This window comes from Dendrobates tinctorius, unplaced genomic scaffold (assembly GCF_039654945.1).
Source record: "Dendrobates tinctorius isolate UK_male_01 unplaced genomic scaffold, ASM3965494v1 ptg000010l, whole genome shotgun sequence".
Taxonomy (NCBI): domain Eukaryota; kingdom Metazoa; phylum Chordata; class Amphibia; order Anura; family Dendrobatidae; genus Dendrobates; species Dendrobates tinctorius.
This window is the reverse complement of record NW_027361678.1, coordinates 11,493,629-11,516,046: the sequence shown is the minus strand read 5'-3', so window position 1 is coordinate 11,516,046 and position 22,418 is coordinate 11,493,629. Positions and strand designations below refer to the sequence as shown.

General features: G+C 45.0%; 1 protein-coding gene across 1 annotated transcript in view; it reads right to left on the bottom strand.

The window, feature by feature from the left end:
* Positions 1–6,757: 6,757 nt before the first annotated feature.
* YLPM1 (YLP motif containing 1) overlaps positions 6,758–22,418 on the bottom strand; it is a 94,700-nt gene continuing 79,039 nt past the window's right edge. The window contains exons 19-21 of the mRNA XM_073586890.1: positions 7,327–7,448; positions 7,071–7,231; positions 6,758–6,934 (exon numbers count right to left, since the gene is read on the bottom strand). Coding sequence (XP_073442991.1) covers positions 7,085–7,231; positions 7,327–7,448 — 269 coding nt within the window. The 3' untranslated portion in view covers positions 6,758–6,934; positions 7,071–7,084. The remainder of the gene's footprint in view (positions 6,935–7,070; positions 7,232–7,326; positions 7,449–22,418) is intronic.

Here is a 22,418-nt window from a genome sequence, read left to right as displayed (position 1 = left end):
GACGCTGCGTACAGCCACGTCGATGTTACAGCATAGTGGATGGGATTTTATGAGATTCCCATCTCCATTATAGGTTCAAAGACGCAGGTGGCAGACCTGCATATACACACATGTGGTGCATCTTTATAGACCGCAGCATGTCTATGTATAGGATGCAGCGATTCCGCATGGTTCAATGAACACAAGCGGAATCACCGCGCGTACAAAAGCCGTCAGCGCTTTGGATGGAGCGGTGTCCGTGGAAACACCCTAAAGAACCTAATAACTGCAACATACAATATTGTTACGCTCCAGGAAGACATCCAGGTCTCTCTTGAACCCCTCGACTGAATTCGCCATCACCAGCTCCTCAGGCAAGGAATTCCAGATTCTCCCAGCCCTAACAGTAAACAATCCTCTTCTATGTAGGTGTACAAATCTTCTCTCTTTCAGAGGCAGTGAATGCCCCCTTGTAACCGTCATATTCCTTGGTATAAACAGATCCTTGGAGAAATATTTTTATTGTCCCCTTATATACTTATACATGGTTATTAGATTGCCCCTCAGTCATCTTTTTTTCTAGACTAAATAATCCTAATTTTGCTAATCTCTGGGTATTGTAGTTCTCCCATCCCCTTAATTAATTTGGTTGCCCTCCTTTGTACTCGCTCTAGCTCCATTATATCCTTCCTGAGCACCGGTGCCCAAAACTGTACACAGTACTCCATGTGCGGTCTAACCAGAGATTTGTACAGAGGCAGTATAATGCTTTCATCATGTGTATCCAGACCTCTTTTAATGCACCCCATGATCCTGTTTGCCTTGGAAGCCGCTGCCTGGCTCTGGCTGCTCCAGGTAAGTTTATCATTAACTAGGATCCCCAAGTCCTTCTCCATGTCAGATTTACCCAGTAGTTTCCCGTTCAGTGTGTAATGGTGATATTGATCCATTCTTCCCATGTGTATAACCTTACATTTATCGTTGCTAAACCGCATCTGCCACCGTTCGGCTCAAATTTCCAACTTATCCACATCCATTTGTAGCAGAATACTATCTTCTCTGGTATTGACTGCTTTACATAGTTTTGCATCATTTGAAAATATTGATATTTTACTGTATAAATCTTCTAGCAGATCGTCAATAAATATGTTGAAGAGAATAGGTCCCAGCATTGACCCCTGAGGTACCCCACTGGTCACAGCGACCCAGTTTGAGAATATACCATTTATAACCACCCTCTGCTTTCTATCACTAAGCCAGTTACCCATTTACACACATTTTCCCCAAGACCCAGCATTCTCATTTTGCGTGCCAACCTCATGTGGCACAGTATCAAATGCTTTGGAAAAATCAAGACACATACCACGTCCAATGACTCACCTTGGTCCAGTCTATAACTTACCTCTTCATAAAAACTGATTGGTTTGACAAGAGCGATTCCTCATAAACCCATGCCAATATGGAGTTAAACAGTTATTCTCATTGAGATAATTCAGGATAACATCCCTCAGAAACCCTTCAAATATTTTACCAACAATAGAGCTTAGACTTACTGGCCAATAATTTCCAGGTTCACTTTTAGATCCCTTTTTGAATATTGATACCACATATGATATGCACCAGTACTGGGTACTACCAAAGGTTCGTGAAAAATTTCACCCGCATAGTTAATCTGCTGCTGGAACTACTAAAGGGAGTGCCGTCGGGTTCTAAGAATCGGACTATCCAATGGGCGGGTAGCCAGGAAGAAGCTTTCCAAGCCTTGAAGATGGTCTTGACTAAGGATCCCATACTCGCCTATGCAGACTTCTCACAGCCCTTCATTCTTCACACCGATGGAAGCTTACATGGTCTGGGGGCTGTGCTATTGCAAATGCAGGAAGGAAATGAACGAGTGATTGCCTATGCAAGCTGGTCTCTCCATGACTCGGAATGGAACCCAGACTATTATAGCTTCAAGCTGGAACTGCTGGCATTAGTGTGGGCAATGACCGAAAAGTTTGCCGAATACTTGTCGGGGTCCGAAGTCTTGGTATGCACTGACAACAATCTCCTAGCCCATATGGAAAATGCAAAATTGGGGGCCTTAGAACAACTATGGGTGGCCTGCATGGCGAAGTATCGGTACAAAATCGTGTATTGGGCCAGAGCAGAGAACACGCATGCTGATGCTCTGTCAAGAGTGACCCATGAGTGGCCTACACGACCGAGATGAAGAGTTCGAGGCAGAGGAGATTCCTTGTTTCTGGGACCTCACTAGGTCATTGGTGACGATGCAGGGACACATTGGAGAGGCGTCTAGGGAACAGGTGCTGGGATGACATCGGGATTACTGAGTGCAACTCCAGATAACTAACTTGCCCAGTTGAGACAGTGGTTGGCTCTGAAGCGACTCCCCAGCTGCAGTGAAAGATGCTCTGTCCCCAGGGGCTCTGCAGATTCTAAGGCAGTGGGAGAGATTCTAGTTGGAGGACGGCTTGCTGTAATGAAAAGTGCAGTTGGTGCAGGAGTTGGGGGTCACCTGGCAAGTGGTACTTCCAGAGAAGTTGATCCGTGTAGTGGCTACAGATGCCCATGAGGGGCTCACTTTCGTCCGAAGACTACGTTGGAGTGGTTGCACAAGCAGGCATATCACCTTAAATTGAAGCCTGCAGTAGAGGCCTGTCAACGATGTCGGAGCTGTGAACTAGCCAAACCTCAAGGCAGACCATCGTGACTTCTGCCCCCTTAGAGTTGTTGATGATCAACTACTTGACTGTGTGTCCAGCTCATCTCAGGTAAGAACATTTTCTGGTGATGACTGACCACTTTAACAAGTTCGCTGTGGTGACTCCAACTCAGGATCAGACTGCAGAGTCAGCTGCACAGGCCACCTGCAGAGACTTCATCCGGGTGTACAGTTACCAGAAAAGGATCCATTCTGACCAAGGTGCTTGTTTCCAAGGACGAGTGAAGGAGGAGTTCCATCGACTGTACCAGATTGAGAAGTCAAGGACGACGCCCTATCATCCTCAGGGGAACGGAGTCTGTGAACGATTCAATTGGACACCGATTCAGATGCTCCGAACACTGGAGGAAGATCGGAAAATAAGGTGGCCTGAGTACGTGGCTGAATTGGTCTGGGTGTACAACACAGTGCACAGTACAACAGGATACACGCCGTATAACCTGCTGTTCTGGCGAAAAGGACGAGAAGTCAGAGCTGGAGTTAAATCCGGAAAAAGACGACCCACGGACAGGGGTGTCTTCCTGGGTCCAAGAATATCGACTGCAGACTCTTCACTGGCTGGTGAAGATTAAGTTTCGGGAACTCCAACACCATGAAACGCCTCTTCGAGGGACAGCTCTCAAGGCTGGAGAGTGTTGGTACGAGTCAAGCTGCTCCGGGGCAAGTTAGAGCATCGATGGGAAAAAACCCGTATCAGGTGAAACGCTGAGTCGGGTCCGAGGGGCCAGTGTATGAAGTTGAACCCGAACGGGAGGAAGGAGTGCCTACCCGAGTAGTCCACTGTAGCATGTTGCGTCCTTGCTTGTCACAGGGTCCTGAAGGAGAGCGTGCCTTACACTACCAAAACGCTCACTCCAGCGGTTCTCAACTATGATGGAGACACTCGCCTCCTTCTCAGACTTGGTTAGTCTGCCACCCGCTAGTCCCAGGGAAGTGCATAGGTCTGAAATCCCAGAGATGACCGATTCATAGGATAAAGATATGCTCCCGTCTTCTACCACTCAGCCTGAGCTATGCCGTACGGAGAGGACAACGGCTGGAATACCTCCCACAAATTATGCACAAGACCAGCTTATTTGGCAACAAATTATTCAAGAAATGAAAGTGTCTGATGAAGGAACTCTGGCCCGTGAAATGGCGAGTTAAAAGAGGACGGGAGGGTAAGGAGGAAGACCGTGCTGCAGGCACCTGCGTTATGCCAAGTTCAGAACTGTCAAGGCTGCGCCCAGTGTTGCCGGGGGGGGGGGAATGAATGGGGAACCGCACCAGTCCCATGACCCAGGGAAAGGGGGCGTGGCTAAGCCAGGCAGTGAGCAGGAAGTGCACGAAATAGTCCTGTTTCCCGCCGGTGGATAGAGCAGAGAGAAGTGTGCGGCACACTCCGTAGTTACAGAGCCTGTGCAGGCGTACCCTGGCAGAGTTTTGGCGAACGCTTCAGTGAGCCAGTGAATGTTCAGAGCGCCACGCGCCCGGCCAGAGTGCAGTGCTCGCACAGAGGAGCAAGTGCCAGTGGCAGGACTCTGAGGTGCATTCCTCATTGCTGATATATGCGCAGCAGCACACATGAGACAGACTATGGTAGCACTCACCAATTTGCCTGCACAGATTTATGGAGGCTCAGCAAAACCGGTGACAGCCCATTGCCTCCAGAAGATGGACCGTGATTTGTTGAGTACACCACACCAGCCGTTGCCGGTACTCCAACTCCCATCAGACTGTATGTGGATGAGGATCAGAGAAGACTATGATAAGTGCCATTTAACTAGCAGACTGTTTCATTAACTATTTACTGCCCTTGATTCCAGTTTGTTTTATTAACTCTCTACCAGATCATCTTCACCCTTTTGTTAAAAATTAAATATTGTTATACAGCATTGTTCTGCAATCCCTGCGTTACTGCATTTCCGCATCTGCTTACAAATACATACAGCCTGTCCGTCAAAGATGCTGACTAAGCAAGATGTCATGAGCGGAGTAGGGTACTCAACATGCTCTGGATATGGAGTATGCCACACCATGAGCATGTTATTGCTGTAAACTATGATCCGAGTGGGGTACTTGATGCACTAAACAATGTAGAGCCTTGTCTGTCTTAAAGATATCAATTGAGTTCTATAGTATTTGCAAAATCTACTGTCTTTTGAACTCCAAATTAAATTAGTTTTATGAGCAATCGAGGAAATGAATACAGCACAGCCTTGTTTGTGGACTCAGGATTTCTGCTTTATTAGCACATGTAAGGCACTTAAGTATTGTCACAAAGGAAAAGTTCACCCCCACATCCCCAAGAAATATGTAGCCAACAGAAACGTGAAGATTCCCTGCCCATAAGCGTTATTTGATCACCATGATTGAGGAATTATAAAACAAGATTAAGACCAGACACAAAATGCAATCCGTTCTCTCACAATACCATGTCTCAAATGGAGTGCTCAACGGACTGAATGATACATAACTTGCTCATCGTGAAGATGCCGATGGTGTGCAGTATCTTACCCAAGGGGCAGGCTCAACAGGTTAAATGCAGTGTTTCCCAACATGTATGCTTGAATGATATAAAGTTTACTGTTCATGAAGGTGCTGATGACACTCAATACCATAACATGAGCCTGTTCCCCCACATGAAAATGCTGATGGCACACGCTTCCATGACACAAAGCGGCTGTTTGGCACTTTGAACAATGCCTGTCAAATACGTGGTTTGCGATCCAAATTATGACTTGGGTGAGTGCTCATAATTGCAATAGAAGACTGGTTTCTGGAAAGCTAGTGGATGGAAAGCTCGTCAGGCAGAACTACGTAGAAGCAGTCTGTAGGAAAGGTGCTTTTTGCACTTCATACCATAAGGTGAGTGCTTGAGATGTGATCTTCCTTTACAGTTCACCAGGCTGGATCCTTACAACACTGTATAATACTCCTGAATAAACACAATCTTTACAAATTAACCTACAAGGTGATCCAGATGGCTTTGGCCCACAGTTCTTACTACTCACTGTTGTCCAACTCCACCTGCAGTCTTCTGCTGGAAGGCATGGGAATGGTTCAGGCTTTCCCCTATGAAAACAAAGTCATACCAAATAGTTCTCACCCTTTTGATGTCCCATCTACCCATATGTTGAGTCACTACCCATCAGTGTTTTCTACTTACACCGCTTCATGGCATAAGGTCAGAAAAGTTAACAGTTAAGACACTACTACGGTGTAGAAGCCAATCACTGACTGCGTCGTATGGAGGACTTCATCTACTCATGTCACTCAAATAAAACAGAGCAACACCCAGTCACAACAATGCAAAACACCATCTATAAGTGTAGTCAAGTAAAATAAAAAAACACCAATGTGCCAGCAAAGCAGATTTATTTTTTACAGTCCTGCCAGTAGCATATAAAGTGTTTAGCGGCAGAAAGTCTGATCATACAATGCCACTGCTTTTATTTGTGTATGCGTTTTTCTTCAATACATAAAAGGTTAGCAAACAAACTATGCAAAACAATGTCCAGTTGAGACGCACTAAAATGCAGAAAAGGTGAATCCTACAATTATAAGTACCCTAGGAAACGTCGGCGTTTACATCACACTGCTTCTTGCCATCGTTGGTCTGCAGCAGGGAAGGTCAATTAAATCAAAGATTCCACCAGAAAGCATCAAAGATTCCATTGTGCAAAAAGTTCACATTTTGCTATTCATGGAGTTACAGATCCGGAGAGCACCTACTTAAATTGAAGGTGCTCAACGGATGCAGAAAGATAAGAATTGTATAAACTGAACGAGGCTTGATGACATGTTGCAATGAAATGAGAGAAAGAGCCAAGCTCAGGAAAAAAACATTTTATTGTAGAGTAATTGGTGGGAACCAGTACAGCATAGTGTGAACAGGCCTGTATGGTTACTTCTTTAGGTCAGCCCTTGCTGCCGTACACTCCATTGTCTTGCAGCTTCACCTCACTGCTTCCTTGGGGTACACAAGATCGAAAAACATCCATCCAAAGATCGCTTGTAGAAAAAAATTATAAAAAAAACAAAACAAAACAGCACACGCTGAGACAAAGATGAGGCTTAAGAGCTCAGGACAAAGCTCATTTATTATACACTGAGCACAGATAACTTAAAACAGAATATAAAACCGACTACGTGCACTGAACTATTACAGCATGCATCTACTACAGGGATCACGGGCACCAAATCCGTCCGCGCCTCAGGGCAGATACAGCCTGGTCGACTTCCCACCTGGAATGAAGAAAGTCCTATAAATAAATGAACTTACAACGCTGAACACACAAAAAGCCAGTGCTGTGCTCAGACCCGGGTGGACAGTGTACACAGGGCAGCTGGTGCGGAGTAATGGCCGACAGCTTCCACTCACCGACTCGGGAAGCATTAAATATACTTTGTGCGGTTCAGTGCTCGCTCGGCCAGGTGCCCACTTTTATCTGTAATCTTCTCCCAGTCTGTTTGTCCAACAATAAACCCAATTGCCCTTTTCCTGTCTGCATCTTTCTTCTCCTCCAGATCTGCCCATCTGACCTGGGAGGGGGAAAGGATAAGTTCATTTTGAAGCAAAGAACAGGTTAGTCTTGTAAATTTAAAACTATGCCTGGCTACCCTGAACTGGAATTTACCCTTTTCTTTCCAGGCTCTGATTCCCGAGTGTCGTAATCATCTGGAAGTTGCAAATAATCTTCCATACAGCCGGCCATCGACTGCCAGTCTCGCTTCCTCGTCTTCAAGCCATCTAGTTTATCTGGGAAGGCAGACAAAATAAGTTATATAACTGAATTATATTTAATTTTTTCAGAACAGAATTACATAAAAGAAAAAAAAACCATTCAGGACAAAAACATTGCTGAAGACAGTAACAATAGATACAAATTCTGCATCATCAATACGAGTAAACAGTCTGCACCTCAGTATGTTTAAACAGAAACAATGACAACCAGGCAAAGAGGAGATCAAGAAACTTGCTTACTATATGACAACTAATGGCCACTACACTTAAGGCCCCGTCACACTAAGCAACTTACCAGCGATCCCGACACAGATATCAAGGTGTCAGGATCGCTAGTAAGTCGCTATGTGATCGCTGGTGAGCTGTCACACAGACAGCTTCACCAGCGATCAGCACAGCGATGCCGAGCGCCCGGCATCGCTGGCCATCCCTGTAAAAAATAGAATCAAAATAAAAAATATAGTTGTTCTCACCTTCCGACGTCCCGTTCAGCCATCCTGCCTCTCTCCACGCTCCGGTCCCAGTGATCCTTTGCGAGAATGACTGCGAGATGTCACGGTCTCGCGGGATAACAAAGTCTCGCAGTCATTCGTGCAAAGGATCACTGGGACCGGAGCGTGGAGAGAGGCAGGATGGCTGAACGGGACGTCGGAAGGTGAGAATAACTATATTTTTTATTTTTTTTATTATTTTTTTTTTTACACCTGATCGCTGGTCTCCCGCCTGTCACACACAGCGATGCGTGCTGGCCAGCGGGAGACCAGCGACCAAAGAAATGTCCAGAGATTTCTTCCAGCGATCAGCGATACCGGCAGGGGGGCCGCTCGCTGATCGCTGTCACACACAGCGATCTCGCTGGTGAGATCGCTGTTACGTCACAAAAGTTGTGACTCAGCAGCGATCTTGCTACCGAGATCGCTTAGTGTGACGGGGCCTTTAGTGTTATTCCACACATCAGACATCTTGTGATTGCATCTGTTACCACACACACAAATCACATCATATATAGTGCCTTGAGAAAGTATTCGGCCCCCTGGAACTTTTCAACCTTTTCCCACATATCATGCTTCAAACAAAGATACCAAATGTAAATGTTTGATGAAGAATCAACAAGTGGAACACAATTGTGAAGTTGAACGAAATTTATTGGTTATTTTAAATTTTTGTGGAAATTCAAAAACTGAAAAGTGGGGCGTGCAATATTATTCGGCCCCTTTACTTTCAGTGCAGCAAACTCACTCACTCTGAATGATCCAATGTTGTCCTAAATGACTAGTGATGATAAATATAATCCACCTGTGTCTAATCAAGTCTCCGTATAAATGCACCTGCTCTGTGATAGTCTCAGGGTTGTTTGAAGCACAGAAAGCATCATGAAGACCAAGCAGGTCCGTGATACTGTTGTGGAGAAATTTAAAGCCGGATTTGGATACAAAATGATTTCCAAAACTTTAAACATCCCAAGAAGCACTGTGCAAGCGATCATATTGAAATGGAAGGAGTATCATACCACTGCAAATCTACCAAGACCCGGCCGTCCCTCTAAACTTTCATCTCAAACAAGGAGAAGACTGATCAGAGATGCAGCCAAGAGGCCCATGATCACTCTGGATGAACTGTAGAAATCTACAGCTGAGGTGGGACAGTCTGTCCATAGAACAACAATCAGTCGCACACTGCACAAATCTGGCCTTTATGGAAGAGTGGCAAGAAGAAAGCTATTTCTTAAAGATACCCATAAAAAGTGTTGTTTAAAGTTTGCAAGGAGTCACACAAAACATGTGGAAGAAGGTGCTCTGGTCAGATGAAACCAAAATCGAATTTTTTGTCAACAATGCCAAACGATATGTTTGGCGTAAAGGCAACACAGCTCATCACCCTGAACACACCATTGCCACTGTCAAACATGGTGGTGGGAGCATCATGGTTTGGGGCTGCTTTTCTTCAGCAGGGACAGGGAAAATGGTTAAAATTGATGGGAAGATGGATGGAGCCAAATACAGGACCATTCTTGAAGAAAACCTGTTGGAGTCTGCAAAAGACCTGAGACTGGGACGGAGATTTGTCTTCAAACAAAGCAAAACCTACAATGGAATGGTTCACAAATAAACGTATCCAGCTGTTAGAATGGCCAAATCAAAGTCCAGACCTGAATACAAATCGAGAATCTGTGGAAAGAGCTGAAAACTGCTGTTCACAAACGATCTCCATCAAACCTCACTGAGCTCGAGCTGTTTGCCAAGGAAGAATGGGCAAGAATTTCAGTCTCTCGATGTACAAAACTGATAGACATACCCCAAGCGACTTGCAGCTGTAATTGCAGCAAAAGGTGGCGCAACAAAGTATTAATTTAAAGGGGCCGAATAGTATTGCACGCCCCACTTTTCGGGTTTTGAATTTACACAAAAATTTAAAATAACCAATAAATTTCGTTCAACTTCACAATTGTGTTCCACTTGTTGTTAATCCTTCACCAAAAATTTACATTTGGTATCTTTATGTTTGAAGCATGATATGTGGGAAAAGATTGAAACGTTCCAGGGAGCCGAATACTTTCGCAATGGACTGTATTATCTCAAAAAACTAAAACCAATTCAGCAAAAGTAATGATTTTTTAATTCAGCAATGGATCTTAAATCCATTTAAAAAAAAATGGCACCGGAAAACTTCATTTTTTTGTAGACCTGTGCTATGACTGGTTTATAGTGAATTAAATGGTAAAAAAGTTCTGGAGTGTATATCTATTATATCTACAAAGCAGAAAAGTTGTTAAACCTTTGTTTCGTCTGACTATTTTCAAGCTATAAGGCAATGAGGAATAAAAAGGACTGAGGTGTAGGGAAAATGCTGAGAAATTAGTGAGTTTTTTGAAGCATTGATCCCAAATTGTTTTGGTAAAAGTTATTGCACCCACCATCTATTAATCAAATTAGAAAAGGTCCCCCTAAAGATACAGACAACACTGCTGCCTGCAGGAGGCATCATAGACCCCAGATGTCCAGAGCCCAGAGGAGACTGACGACTGATGTGACATGTCAGCTGACTGCCAGAAAAGATCCCGTAAGCTGATTATTCACAGCAAATATTGAAAAGCGCCTCAATGACTAATGTATACTCTGTGCTCATAAGACGTCAAGGGCATGTATCAGAGAAAGTCTCAAGTTTACACACCCAGCTACACAGTATGAGGATTTTATTCCCCCAGTTCTGTAGTGAGAAGATTTTATATACCAGGTTCTGCAGTATGACTTATTATTGTCGTTACACCCAGCCTTTTAATTAAACCTTTTCATACCAAGTGTGTGTCTCGCCAGTCCTTGCAGGGTGGCTGCCAGTAGGGTTGGCTCTGTGCTTCCGCAGCCTGTGAGCGGCTCATTGCACTGCAAAATAGAGGGAATCCCACCCCCCCACCCCCGAAACGAGGCAGGACAAGCAGCAGGACACTCCCCTCAACGATGGGGCACACTGAGCAGGGACGCAGCACCTAGCAGAAGGTCTATCTTTGTGCCAGTGACCAGGAAAAATCAAGTTAGCAGCGGCAGCACTCACCATGTGGCCGGCGACTATGCAGACCGGTCCATGATGTCAGATCCACTGCCATCGGGTCAGACCTTGCCAGATGAGAGCGCAGACAGCCCCAGGTCATCACAGGAGAAGCATATCCTGACAGAGGACCTGAACACCTCAGAATCCAGCAGCCAAGAGAGACCTCCAGGCACAAAATTACAAGTATCTGCTGCACCTGACACAGCCCAGAGCTCTGCCCCATCACAGGGGTAACACTAAGGCCATACACACAGACATCTCAGCCATCAGTACATTACAGGGGCCACACTAAAGCCATACACACAGGCATCACCTCAGCCATCACTACATTACAGAGGCCATACTAAAGCCATACATACAGACATCACCTCAGCCATCACTACATTACAGAGGCCATACTAATGCCATACACACAGACATAACCTCAGCCATCACTACATTACAGGGGCCACACTAAAGCCATACATACAGACATCACCTCAGCCATCACTACATTACAGAGGCCACACTAAAGCCATACATACAGACATCACTACATTACAGGGGCCACACTAAAGCCATACATAGAGACATCACCTCAGCCATCACTACATTACAGAGGCCACACTAAAGCCATACATACAGACATCACCTCAGCCATCACTACATTACAGAGGCCACGCTAAAGCCATACACACAGGCATCACCTCAGCCATCACTACATTACAGAGGCCACACTAAAGCCATACACACAGACATCACCTCAGCCCACACTAAAGCCATACATACAGACATCACCTCAGCCATCACTACATTACAGAGGCCACACTAAAGCCATACACACAGACATCACCTCAGCCATCACTACATTAGAGGCCATACTAAAGCCATACACACAGACATCACCTCAGCCATCACTACATTACAGGGGCCACACTAAAGCCATACATACAGACATCACCTCAGCCCACACTACATTACAGAGGCCACACTAATACCATACATAGAGACATCACCTCAGCCCACACTACATTACAGAGGCCACACTAAAGCCATACACACAGACATCACCTCAGCCATCACTACATTACAGAGGCCACACTAAAGCCATACATAGAGACATCACCTCAGCCCACACTACATTACAGAGGCCACACTAAAGCCATACACACAGACATCACCTCAGCCATCACTACATTACAGGGGCCACACTAAAGCCATACATACAGACATCACTACATTACAGGGGCCACACTAAAGCCATACATACAGACATCACCTCAGCCATCACTACATTACAGGGGCCACGCTAAAGCCATACATACAGGCATCACCTCAGTCCACACTAAAGCCATACATACAGGCATCACCTCAGCCATCACTACATTACAGAGGCCACACTAAAGCCATACATACAGACATCAACTCAGCCATCATTACATTACAGGGGCCGTACTAAAGCCGTACATACAGACATCACCTCAGCCATCACTACATTACAGGGGCCACACTAAAGCCATACATACAGACATCACCTCAGCCATCACTGCACTACAGAGGCCACACTACAGACATACATACAGACATCACCTCAGCCATCATTACATTACAGGGGCCGTACTAAAGCCGTACATACAGACATCACCTCAGCCATCACTACATTACAGGGGCCACACTAAAGCCATACATACAGACATCACCTCAGCCATCACTATATTACAGGGGCCACACTAAAGCCATACATACAGGCATCACCTCAGCCATCACTACATTACAGAGGCCACACTAAAGCCATACATACAGACATCACCTCAGCCATCATTACATTACAGGGGCCGTACTAAAGCCGTACATACAGACATCACCTCAGCCATCACTACATTACAGGGGCCACACTAAAGCCATACATACAGACATCACCTCAGCCATTACTGCATTACAGAGGCCACACTACAGACATCACCTCAGCCATCACTACATTACAGGGGCCACACTAAAGCCATACATACAGACATCACCTCAGCCATCACTATATTACAGGGGCCACGCTAAAGCCATACATACAGGCATCACCTCAGTCCACACTAAAGCCATACATACAGGCATCACCTCAGCCATCACTACATTACAGAGGCCACACTAAAGCCATACATACAGACATCACCTCAGCCATCATTGCATTACAGGGGCCGCACTGAAGCCTTACATATAGACATCACCTCAGCCATCACTACATTACAGAGGCCACACTAAGGCCATACACACAGACCTCACCTCAGCCATCACTGCATTACAGAGGCCACACTACAGACATACATACAGACATCACCTCAGCCATCACTACATTACAGGGGCCACACTAAAGCCATACATACAGACATCACCTCAGCCATCACTACATTACAGAGGCCACACTAAAGCCATACACACAGACATCACCTCAGCCATCACTACATTACAGAGGCCACACTAAAGCCATACATAGAGACATCACCTCAGCCCACACTACATTACAGAGGCCACACTAAAGCCATACACACAGACATCACCTCAGCCATCACTACATTACAGGGGCCACACTAAAGCCATACATACAGACATCACCTCAGCCATCACTACATTACAGAGGCCACACTAAAGCCATACACACAGACATCACCTCAGCCCACACTAAAGCCATACATACAGACATCACCTCAGCCATCACTACATTACAGAGGCCACACTAAAGCCATACACACAGACATCACCTCAGCCATCACTACATTAGAGGCCATACTAAAGCCATACACACAGACATCACCTCAGCCATCACTACATTACAGGGGCCACACTAAAGCCATACATACAGACATCACCTCAGCCCACACTACATTACAGAGGCCACACTAATACCATACATAGAGACATCACCTCAGCCCACACTACATTACAGAGGCCACACTAAAGCCATACACACAGACATCACCTCAGCCATCACTACATTACAGAGGCCACACTAAAGCCATACATAGAGACATCACCTCAGCCCACACTACATTACAGAGGCCACACTAAAGCCATACACACAGACATCACCTCAGCCATCACTACATTACAGGGGCCACACTAAAGCCATACATACAGACATCACCTCAGCCATCACTACATTACAGAGGCCACACTAAAGCCATACACACAGACATCACCTCAGCCATCACTACATTACAGAGGCCACACTAAAGCCATACACACAGACATCACTACATTACAGGGGCCACACTAAAGCCATACATACAGACATCACCTCAGCCATCACTACATTACAGGGGCCACGCTAAAGCCATACATACAGGCATCACCTCAGTCCACACTAAAGCCATATATACAGGCATCACCTCAGCCATCACTACATTACAGAGGCCACACTAAAGCCATACATACAGACATCAACTCAGCCATCATTACATTACAGGGGCCGTACTAAAGCCGTACATACAGACATCACCTCAGCCATCACTACATTACAGGGGCCACACTAAAGCCATACATACAGACATCACCTCAGCCATCACTGCACTACAGAGGCCACACTACAGACATCACCTCAGCCATCACTACATTACAGGGGCCACACTAAAGCCATACATACAGACATCACCTCAGCCATCACTATATTACAGGGGCCACACTAAAGCCATACATACAGGCATCACCTCAGCCATCACTACATTACAGAGGCCACACTAAAGCCATACATACAGACATCACCTCAGCCATCATTACATTACAGGGGCCGTACTAAAGCCGTACATACAGACATCACCTCAGCCATCACTACATTACAGGGGCCACACTAAAGCCATACATACAGACATCACCTCAGCCATTACTGCATTACAGAGGCCACACTACAGACATCACCTCAGCCATCACTATATTACAGGGGCCACGCTAAAGCCATACATACAGGCATCACCTCAGTCCACACTAAAGCCATACATACAGGCATCACCTCAGCCATCACTACATTACAGAGGCCACACTAAAGCCATACATACAGACATCACCTCAGCCATCATTGCATTACAGGGGCCGCACTGAAGCCATACATATAGACATCACCTCAGCCATCACTACATTACAGAGGCCACACTAAGGCCATACACACAGACCTCACCTCAGCCATCACTGCATTACAGAGGCCACACTACAGACATACATACAGACATCACCTCAGCCATCACTACATTACAGGGGCCACACTAAAGCCATACATACAGACATCACCTCAGCCATCACTACATTACAGAGGCCACACTAAAGCCATACACACAGACATCACCTCAGCCATCACTACATTACAGAGGCCACACTAAAGCCATACATAGAGACATCACCTCAGCCCACACTACATTACAGAGGCCACACTAAAGCCATACACACAGACATCACCTCAGCCATCACTACATTACAGGGGCCACACTAAAGCCATACATACAGACATCACCTCAGCCATCACTACATTACAGAGGCCACACTAAAGCCATACACACAGACATCACCTCAGCCCACACTAAAGCCATACATACAGACATCACCTCAGCCATCACTACATTACAGAGGCCACACTAAAGCCATACACACAGACATCACCTCAGCCATCACTACATTAGAGGCCATACTAAAGCCATACACACAGACATCACCTCAGCCATCACTACATTACAGGGGCCACACTAAAGCCATACATAGACATCACCTCAGCCCACACTACATTACAGAGGCCACACTAAAGCCATACACACAGACATCACCTCAGCCATCACTACATTACAGGGGCCACACTAAAGCCATACATACAGACATCACCTCAGCCCACACTACATTACAGAGGCCACACTAAAGCCATACACACAGACATCACTACATTACAGGGGCCACACTAAAGCCATACATACAGACATCACCTCAGCCATCACTACATTACAGGGGCCACGCTAAAGCCATACATACAGGCATCACCTCAGTCCACACTAAAGCCATACATACAGGCATCACCTCAGCCATCACTACATTACAGAGGCCACACTAAAGCCATACATACAGACATCACCTCAGCCATCATTACATTACAGGGGCCGTACTAAAGCCGTACATACAGACATCACCTCAGCCATCACTACATTACAGGGGCCACACTAAAGCCATACATACAGACATCACCTCAGCCATCACTGCATTACAGAGGCCACACTACAGACATCACCTCAGCCATCACTACATTACAGGGGCCACACTAAAGCCATACATACAGACATCACCTCAGCCATCACTACATTACAGGGGCCACACTAAAGCCATACATACAGACATCACCTCAGCCATCACTACATTACAGAGGCCATACTAAAGCCATACATACAGACATCACCTCAGCCATCATTGCATTACAGGGGCCGCACTGAAGCCATACATATAGACATCACCTCAGCCATCACTACATTACAGAGGCCACACTAAGGCCATACACACAGACATCACCTCAGCCATCACTGCATTACAGAGGCCACACTACAGACATACATACAGACATCACCTCAGCCATCACTACATTACAGGGGCCACACTAAAGCCATGCATACAGACATCACCTCAGCCCACACTAAAGCCATACATACAGACATCACCTCAGCCATCACTACATTACAGAAGGACGCGCATATATTGAAGAGAATCTGGAGGAATTTACTACTACAGAGGAGATTACCGCTTGAAGGCCGGGATCACACATGCGAGAAACTCGGACGAGTCTCGCATGTTAATACTGCAGCCGGCACTCAGGAGAAACTGGTAGATCTGGAGGACCGCTCCAGACTTAATCTCCCCAACTTCAGGCAGATCTCATTTCTCTATCTGCTCCCAGCTCCAGATAGATCTCATTTCTCTATATCTGCCCCTAACTTCAGGTACATCTCATGTTTCTATATCGGCCCCCAACTCCAGGCAGATCTCATTTGTCAGACAGTTTGGCTGTAGTAGCGGATTTAAAAGGTGCCCTCCTGGTGTATGGGGACTTTAATATCTCACCATGTTCCAACACAGACAATTCTATACAGTCCCAAAAGAAAGGAAAATTCAGATAGTGCTCTGAGGCCGGGTTTACATTAGCGTTCGGCTGAGCTGCGGAGGGCTGCGTACTTCCTCCGTTAAGCTCCGCCTACTTGCACACTTCCGTTTAGCTCCGCCTACTTCTGCATGCATTGGGTACGCAGGACATGCGGATCCATTATTTTGACGTGCCCGCCGAACACACAGAAACGCAACATGTCACGTTTCTATGCATTTGGCGGGCGCGTCAAAACGACATCCTTATACATTCGCATGTCCTGTGTACCCAATGTTAAAGATAGGTACTCAGGACGCATGCAGAAGTAGGCGGAGCTAATCGGAAGAACGGAAGTAGGCAGAACTTATGTGAACCTAGCCTGAGACACTCCTATTGGAGGAACTCTACAATGTATGGAGAGTTAAATTCAGAAAAAGAAAAAAAAATTCTCTAAATGGTGCCAGCAGCGCCTGGGCAGGAGCGTCTATCCTTGACCCGATATATGCTACTGCACAGGTGCCATCTTAGTGGAGTCAACTTTCTTACGCTAGCAATATGGCGCCGCTTGCTCCTGCGAAGTAGAATCGCCAATAGATGCTACTGCGCAGGCATTTTGAGACAGATTTTTTTCTCATGAATTTATTTATACCAGCAAATCAAATAAATGCACATTATACAGTACATGCGATCATGCCGCCTGCCGGAATGAAGGATATATATATTATGCAGTATGTAAAATAGTGGGCGGGTAAGTGAGGGATCAGTGACCTGTCAGAAGCCATCAGTATGAATACCTCATCAGCGCACCACATGAAGACCCCCCCCCCACCAAGGCCATCTTGGAGAACAAGAATCTCTAACTGAAAACTAAAAACAAAGATTAAACGACAACACAAGACTGATTTCATCGACAAAAGGTATGATTTTTTTTTAATTAGTGTAACGATGTCGACCTGACACTCTTCGTAAGTTACTTTGCACAATCCTGTTGACAGGTTACCCTTTTAAAGGTTCATACTCCACAAATACTGTATTTCAGAACCTATCACATTCCCCATGAAATACTCAGAAATACAATCCACCATATTAAAGTGTATATGGCAGGAAAAACAACAGAGAGCAGACACTTTATACATCCCAATGAGAACAGGAGGACGAGGGCGCCCCTCAGTGGTGAGATACTATACAGCGGACACTACACATCCCAATGAGAACAGGAGGACGAGGGCGCCCCTCAGTGGTGAGATACTATAGAGCGGACACTTTATACATCCCAATGAGGAAAGGAGGACGAGGGCGCCCCTCAGTGGTGAGATACTATACAGCGGACACTTTATACATCCCAATGAGGAATGGAGGACGAGGGCGCCCCTCACTGGTGAGATACTGTACAGCGGACATTTTATACATCCCAATGAGAACAGGAGGACGAGGGCGCCCCTCAGTGGTGGGATACTATACAGCGGACACTTTATACATCCCAATAAGGAAAAGATGAGGGCACCCATCAGTGGTGAGAAGCTATACAGCGGACACTTTATACATCCCAATAAGGAAAAGATGAGGGCACCCATCAGTGGTGAGAAGCTATACAGCGGACACTTTATACATCCCAATAAGGAAAAGAGGACGAGGGCGCCCCTCAGTGGTGAGAAGCTATACAGCGGACACTTTATACATCCCAATAAGGAAAAGATGACGAGGGCGCCCCTCAGTGGTGAGAAGCTATACAGCGGACACTTTATACATCCCAATAAGGAAAAGAGGACGAGGGCGCCCCTCAGTGGTGAGATACTGTACAGCGGACACTTTACACATCCCAATAAGGAAAGGAGGACGAGGACACCCCTCAGTGGTGAGATACCATACAGTAGTCATACTCAATTAAGGTTTATGTGGAACAACAACGATGACAGACACTGGATAGAGAATGGAGAGACATTTCATTGGAACCTCCAATATAGCATCTTTTATTCATATATTGTAGCTGGGCCTAATAGCAAATTGTGTTTCGCAACAACAGTGTAGGTTGCCTCGAGGGTGTGGGGTGCACTCATTAACAAGCTTAGCTCTATAATAGCGGTCTCTGAAGCCCCCATTGAGACTCTCTGGCAGTGTATCCGGACCACCAACTCCAGGACTGGAGGTCCCAGGGAATCCTACGGATTTGAAAAGATATCCTCCTTTTCTACATGTGGAGAGAAATACCACATTCCACATAAAGACTCCAATAACTATTTATAAATCAGACACTTTATGGGGGAAAAAGAAATAATATTCTCCCAACCATGTAAGCTACAGACAATGCGACTTAATCCAACAAGACAGGTTAGAGCTGGGTCCTTAGGGCACAGTTATGTGTCCTCTCCAGACACGCCTCTTCACACATGGGAAGAAGATTTACAATGCACGATCACCCTGGGTCAATGGCAGACGATCACCCTGGGTCAATGGCAGACGTCCTGCTCAATGATAGGAACACTCAGTGTACAAACCACTTGGAATATGGATGAAAGTCATTATATAGGTGCTATTACACTGCCACAAACTGGCGCAGATCTTCCACAACTCCCCGGGTGTGTGATGGGGGTGCGAAGATCTTAACACAGATATGATGCAGATTTGGTGGACCTGCGATAGGGTAAGGCAACTATGGGATGTCATCACCCATCTAATATCTCACATAGTAACATCCCACTGACAATCAACTGAGACGCCGACACTTCTGGACATTAACCTGGACTTAACGCCGCAAGAATTCAGGACAAGAGATTCTGCGTATCCTCACAGATACCAAATTCACAAGTTATTGGGAAAATCTTGTGTGTCCGTCATTAGCTGCAATTATAGCATTGGTGAATGAGAATGGTCTCTGAGGAAACAATCGCTTCATCTGCTAATAATACGCTACCAGTCTTCAGAAAATGAGACAGTTGGCGAACATACAGACTAATACTGTGACTGCAGAGTGGTAACACAGCACTACTCGTAATACTCGGAGATACATAATCTGGTGTCGTCACAGTTTCCCCTTCCCTCTTTTACCCATAATAATTTGCTGTGATAAGAAATTAATGTTTAGATATTAAACTACTAAGGAAAATAAGACTGACGTCATGATGATGTACACTGATTGACAATAGGTTCATTATGACAATTTATATTAATAAAAAATGCATGATTTAAAAAAATGATATTTTCATTCTATTTTTCAACTAAACAGTTTCTCAAAAATTAAAGCTTCAAACTAGATTTCGTTCTAAATAAGAAAACCTAAATAAACTACATATTTGGCATTACTGTGTCCATAAGGATCCAAACTATAATAGTTTTATGATCATTTAACAAATTTAACAAAAAAAACAAATCTCATGAATCCCAAAATGGTCCCAATGCAGTAAAAAAATTTAAAAAAAAAATCATCACTGCGCCATCAGACCTTGTACAGGCAAATGACAGAGACAGAAAAGTGTCATTTTACCAAGTATTTTATGATGCAAACATCAGAAACAGGTGGCAGCTCGGAGACTGAGCACAAGTGATGGCCACCGTCACCTTGGAAAACATGGATCTTAACAGAGAAAGAATGAAACGTCACTTTTTGCCACCTGTCTTGGCATTCATTTATTGAAAATACTTTTAAGAAAAGTAACTACACCCCTTGAGCATTTGAGCAAATATGCAGACCATGTTTATAATGACATAATAGGCCAACATAGTATTGTCATCTATTAAATGTAAACACTATCCAGTTATATAAACCTCTCATTTATTATAAAAAATATAAAGCAATAACTCTCCCAAACCCCCCAGATAACACACCAGAACAAACTATGTTCATATTTCAATATACCACATACAGTATATCCTAAATTGACTGATGTTCAAGAGTCAACTGTGATCTTTAGGACCCTAAGTAACCCCTATGACCATTACCTGGTAACACTCTAGTCTGCTAACCTGGCACCATTAGCTGCCGTCCCCTCTCATCAATGCACCAGACGGTAGGCCTGGAACATTCAACCAGGGTCCACACAGATTTTCAAATGTCGTTATTGCTTCTCTCTTTCTATATATCTCCTTTTCCAACCAAATGTTATAATTTATTAATTCATTGGTTAACGGGAGGTTAAGCTTGTGAGCTTGATATAGAATTTGTGATAATCCAATAGCTAACAGGTGATTCAAATTCTGTCAACTCTCCTAGATGCCCCAACAAATATCGTAGGGGTCTCCCAGAGTTGCAGCCCGAAAACCCTTTGCATTAGGGCCAAGGAATTGAGCCCAAATACCTACATTTGCAAAGCATGTGCATTGTGTGTCCTTCGCCCCCTTTTCTCGGGCATTCCGCAGAATGTCCGAGATAAGGGAATGCCCGATAACAAACCCCAATCTTAGAATCTTAGAAAGGAAACTTGGCGTTCTATACACCCTACAAGAAGTGTATCAACAAGAGTCTCAGATTCACATGGGGACAGTCTAGGAATATGCTCCAACACCTCCTTCCACAACTCTTTCATAATATGTCCCACAAACCGAGATGGGGCTGCAGTAGTTGCTGATATATTCTGGAGATTAGACCGATAAGGACTCAAGTGCATAACTTTTTTGAATTACAGGTGCTGCATCACGAGTCTAGGACGCCTGTCTCAATTGTAGGTATTGGATAAAAGGAAGCCTGGGAATGATCACACTTTTGTTGAAGTTTATTGAAGCGCTTAAATGTTCTATTTTGTAGTAAATAAAACCCCCTTAATTTGAAAAACCCTGTCAATTTATGATTATTCCGTAACGGAGTAAATTTGGAACAATCTGTAGTTCCCAAAAATCTCTTACCCCAATCCCAACACCAGTGTGAGGGGTTTCTAATACACCGACCCACTGGCCCATAAAGTATGGCTCATTGAAAATGCAGGTGTAATGTGGCGGCCCTCCCAGCACAGGCAGCAGACTTCCAGTGAAAAAGTGTAAGATTTCATTGATTTTGTGCGCTGACATTCATATGGCATAAATTTACACTTTTCAATCAAATTTTTAATTTTTTTCTAATAAACGCTAAAAGGACATTGTAAGTACAATGTGCCACAAAGCGAGTACAAAGCCCAGTGTCCAATGCAGCAGCGGTAGCACAGGAACACAGATGACAGGGCGTGAGTATTTACAAAGATGATGGACACTCGTGGTTCAGAGTAACGCTGATACCCACAGCAGCTACTGGGGCACCATGTCAATTCCATCTACTTAGACCTCATTTCTACATAAAAAATGTGTAAAAACACAGCAGCAAAAGGGTTACTATTACACATAAGGTCCTGCGTCACTAAGGTCTTACACACTCAGTTCTGTATTCCTAGGTTCTTACACAACTGGTT